Source organism: Manihot esculenta, chromosome 2, assembly GCF_001659605.2.
Source record: "Manihot esculenta cultivar AM560-2 chromosome 2, M.esculenta_v8, whole genome shotgun sequence".
In the NCBI taxonomy this organism is placed as follows: domain Eukaryota; kingdom Viridiplantae; phylum Streptophyta; class Magnoliopsida; order Malpighiales; family Euphorbiaceae; genus Manihot; species Manihot esculenta.
In genome coordinates, this window is record NC_035162.2 from 25,066,265 (window position 1) to 25,071,201 (window position 4,937).

The 4,937-nt window shown below is 35.5% G+C and overlaps 1 protein-coding gene across 1 annotated transcript; it reads left to right on the forward strand.

The window, feature by feature from the left end:
- The first annotated feature begins 359 nt into the window (after window positions 1-359).
- LOC110608748 (ycf54-like protein) lies at window positions 360-1,681 on the forward strand. The gene is made up of 2 exons (XM_021748036.2): window positions 360-579; window positions 1,236-1,681. Exons 1-2 carry the CDS (start codon window positions 487-489, stop codon window positions 1,410-1,412), a joined length of 270 nt encoding a protein of 89 aa, XP_021603728.2. The 5' UTR covers window positions 360-486; the 3' UTR covers window positions 1,413-1,681.
- The last annotated feature ends 3,256 nt before the right edge of the window (window positions 1,682-4,937 follow it).

Consider the following 4,937-nt stretch of genomic DNA (forward strand, 5'->3'; position numbering starts at 1 on the left):
CTATTAATATTTAATAAAATTTAATATCTTTTAAAATAAATATATTTTAAAAATTAATAAAAAATACCTACAGATAAAAATTATAGGATTTCAATTCTTTTTTAAAAAATTAAATTAATATATTTGAAACAACAGGACTAATAGAAATAAATAAATTCAATTGAATTTTGATCGTATTTTTTTTGAATCAAAAGCTGTAAGGTATTCTAATTGGGCCCAAGATAAAGAAACAGTGCCTTAGTAGTTGAGATTTTGATATCCGACCAGGAAAAGTACATGGTCGGAACAAAAAATGAATTAAAAAAATTTTATAACATATAAATAAATAAAAACATTGCAGATAAGCTAGATATGATTATGGCTTTCTTTTAGATTGTCTTAGCTACCTGTCTGTAGCTTCAGCGAGACCAACACTGTTTTGCCTTGGCTCATCTTCCAACCACTCACTTTGGCTCCAAAGGATCACAACCACCATCACATCTGTTTATGCTTACCAGACCCTTTACCTCTTTTAAGACTGCTGTTGCTGCTATTGACTCAAATGACCTCAGTTCATCATCCCCAAATCCTCCTGACAAGGTTCTTCATTCTTTCTTCAGCCTTTTCTTTTCATCTTTCTGATCCTGTGTATATTTGGTTCAAGAGATTCAACAATTGCCAACGTTTAGTAGTCTCTGTTCATCGGTGGATGGAAAATTATGTCAGTGAAAAGTTCATTTGTAAATAGTTGCATCAGTAATACGAATTGCCCAATTTTGATTTTACTACATTAATGAAATAAACATCCAAGTGGATGAATCCCAAGGGTTAGCCTAGTTGATAAGTGGTTTTCCTTCTCCTTAATTGACCAAGGGCAAAGGTTAAAATTCAGGTGCAAGTTACAAGAGGCTATTTGTTTTCCTTGAGACAAGGGTCTACCTTTGAATCTTCGATTGAATGGGGAAATGTACTTATGTTGCAATAGAAAAGGAAATAACACATTCAAGTGAACATGCAATTCCTTTCTAGGAGCCTATATCACTTTTCGTATGGTATGATTCATTTAGATTTCAACTTTTTCCAAAATGAAAATTTTCTAAATTAAAAAGAATTGAATTTTTTCATTCCAAACAAGAAAATTGATACAAAAGAAATTAAAGAATCCTTGATTCCAAATAGAGGGAATGTATATGGAAGTTTCTTTTGGATTTTTTAGCCGAAGATATGTAATCTTACTTTGATATTTTACAATGCAGCAACAAGCCAACAAGTATTATTTTGTTGTTGCAAATGCCAAATTCATGCTGGATGAAGAGGAGCACTTTAAGGAGCTCTTGTTTGAGCGCCATCGTAATTATGGGGAGCGTAATAAAGAGCAGGATTTCTGGCTTGTGATTGAGCCCAAGTTCTTGGACAAATTCCCTAATATTTAGCAAGAGGTTAAAGAGACCTGCAGTTGCTCTAGTTTCAACTAATGGTCCATGGATAACGTAAGAAACCCTTCAAACCCGTACTCTGATTTCATTTTGTTTTCTTTTATGCTTTGCAAATTGCATAGTCTTGCCGGCATAGCATCCCATCTTGTTGAATACTTTTGAAAGCTTGCTATAGCCGAACACTTGATATTCCGTAAAACTCCACACAATAGATTGGAACTTCTTGCATTTGAGCATAAATTTTATGGTGCGAGTTATTGTTAATATCTAGTGATACGGATCCAATAGGACAAATTTCTAACAATGGTGTGGAACAAACTTATATCATTCCTATGGATCCAAGAGTAGTTCAAGATCATATTCATATAATCCATATATATTTGGGGCGTGCTTTAACTCATATGGGACAGATTTGGTGCAACACTTGCAATCATAGGCTGAGGGAGCCTAATCAAACCTATGGGCTAAAACTACATAAAGGAAAGCCTAAAGTGAAGATCAAGTAAGGCTTTTGTGAAGATTCAACTTTGTTATGATGGGTTTGCTAGTTTTATTTTAGTTTTGTTTGGGCTTGTATTCTGGCCATATTTTATCTTTTAAGTTTTAGAGTGTTGGGCCATGTTGTGGGCTTATATTTTAATACTTATGTGTTATTTTAGTGTGTGATTGGGCTTGGGCCTTAGGTGTTTAAGTCAGACCCAAGAAGAGTGTTTAGGATTTTATTTGTTTTTCTTCTTACTATATAAGGATAAGAAACAATTGTAAGAGGAAGCTTTTAATCAAAATTTCAGAATTCTTCTCATGCCTTTGGCGTGTATTGCTTTGAGTGAGAGTGAGGATTTGCTTTCATCAATTGCACCAGGAATCTTGGCTTACTTATCAACTATTCGTTGTGGCGTTTGTCAGATTCTCATCTAAATCCTTCGATCATTGGTGTTTCAGCTTCTCTAAGTGTGGGGTGCCATAGGAGGTGGGTTTATCAAATCTTTGGATTCCATATCTACTTGTGCGTGTGGGTTTGAGGCTTGTGCCATAGGGTTCCGCGTCAGTTGGTATCAGAGCCAAAGTGAGGTAAATTCTGATTTATCTTAGGATCTAGGGTTTTTGAGTTTTCCTTTTCTTCCTTGTTCTTTTCGGTGAAAGCTTGTATGTCCATGGCTGCACCTTCTTGATTATTAGTTATAAAAAAAAAAACCGAAATCCATATTGCCTTACCTATCTCAATTGATTGCTGTAATTTGTGGGAATCAATTTTGAATTTTGAAGTTGGTTGAATCCAGATTAGGAGATAAAAGAATTTCTGCCTATTTCCTTAAGTGCACATTTAAGGCAATTGGATCTAAATCGATTTGGTGTCAAATCTTTTTTTTTAATGCCCATTTTCGTCCATATTTATGATCTGAGAGAAATTTATATATATATATTTTTATTCTATTTGTGGTGTTTTGATACTTGCCTTTTTGGGTAGATTTAAATAGATCCATATTTAATTTGCATTGAAGTGAATTAAATTCAAACTTTTGTCTAGATTCGTCTTTATTTCAATTCAAAGTTTCTTTTTGGTTTAAGCTTGCTTTTACTTCCTTGACATTGCTGGAGTATTGTTTGCTTGTGGCTATACTCTAGGTAATATTTTTCAAGTAGCACAAAACCTAGTTCATGTGTTACTTTTCAAATTGTCAGTGTCTTCTTTCTAGTTTTTGCGCGCTTCGTTCTTTCTTTAGGTTTTCTTTTTTTTTGTTTCATTAAACGCACCTTGTGGTTAGTTGGTTGACCTTAGTTTCTGAAGTGCAATTGAAGAATCAGCAAAGAGTGGTAAGTGTGCAAACACTTGAGTTCTTTCTTTTCTAACACAATATTTGCTAGTTCTCTTTGTTCTTTGTTAATTCAAGGTAGGATGAGTAAAGATCAGAATATCTCACCAGCGTCCACTTGTACAAGAATACCTCAAAGAACTCATAATTGCAATAATGACTGTGATGATTCGGATGTGTCTGTTAATAATGTGTTGCTTGCTGCACATTGTGAGATGCTTGTTGCTAGGCGTGCTCTGAATATGCAGGTTAAGGAAGAAAGCCTGGAACAACGGGAAAACATATTTCACACTAGGTGTTTGGTTAATGGAAAAGTGTGTACTGTCATTATTGATGAAGGTAGTTGTGCAAATGTGGCTAGTGTGTATATGGTGGAGAAATTGGGCTTGGCTACTATTAAACACCCTAAGCCATACAGATTGCAATGGTTGAACGAATGTGGTGAGGTCAGAGTTACACGCCAGGTGGTTATACAATTTTCTATTAGTAGGTATAAGGATGAGATCTTGTGCGATGTGGTACCTATGCAGGCAAGCCATATATTGTTGGGTAGGCCGTGGCAATATGATAGAAAGGTGCAACATGATGGGGTCAATAATAAGTACTCATTCACTCATGAAGGACAGAAGCTTATACTCGCTCCTTTATCACCTCAAGAGGTATATGCCGATCACATAAAAATGCTGGAGAGGGAGAGGGAGGCTTCGGCCTTGGCTACAAAGGAGAGTGAGAGCTTGAGTTCTGTGGAAAAAATGAGAGAAAAGAGTGAGTTTGAGGGTAACGAGGCTGGAAAAGAATCAAGACTAGTTCAAGGAGGGAAGATGGAGAAAGAAGAGGCTAACGTTCCAATGTCAACTTCCATAGAGATTGAAATTGAAGAGGAAGTTGTAATGCATGCATCTAATGTAGTTGTTCTTGAAAATTCCATTAATGAGCTTATAGAAGAGGTTGTGAATGATGGTGGACATGGGGAGCACATGATTGATGAGGTGGAGGAGGTGAATAAGACTGTTTTGGAAGTTGTAGAGGAGAATGGGTCACATCCACATGATCTTTCTATGACTAATATTTTTATGTCTAGTTCATTAGTTCTTGATGTGCAGGTTGTTGATGAAAACATCCATGATGAAAGTTTTATACTATTTCCACCTATTCAAAAGGAGGTCTTTGAAGATACATGGGTGCCTAAATCTTTCCTTCTTGACATAAATATCAGCAAGATTCGAGGACGAATCTTTTCTAAAGAAAGAGGGAATGATATGGATCCAATAGGACAAATTTCTAACAATGGTGTGGAACAAACTTATATCATTCCTATGGATCCAAGAGTAGTTCAAGATCATATTCATATAATCCATATATATTTGGGGCGTGCTTTAACTCATATGGGACAGATTTGGTGCAATACTTGCAATCATAGGCTGAGGGAGCCTAATCAAACCTATGGGCTAAAACTACATAAAGGAAAGCCTAAAGTGAAGATCAAGTAAGGCTTTTGTGAAGATTCAACTTTGTTATGATGGGTTTGCTAGTTTTATTTTAGTTTTGTTTGGGCTTGTATTCTGGCCATATTTTATCTTTTAAGTTTTAGAGTGTTGGGCCATGTTGTGGGCTTATATTTTAATACTTATGTGTTATTTTAGTGTGTGATTGGGCTTGGGCCTTAGGTGTTTAAGTCAGACCCAAGAAGAGTGTTTAGGGTTTTATT

Excerpts from the sequence above, each read along its gene's own strand:
- LOC110608748 (XM_021748036.2), top strand. The coding sequence starts at position 487 with ATGCTTACCAGACCCTTTACCTCTTTTAAGACTGCTGTTGCTGCTATT. Across the intron at positions 580-1,235 it reads CCCCAAATCCTCCTGACAAG|CAACAAGCCAACAAGTATTA; the intron begins GTTCTTCATTCT and ends TTTACAATGCAG.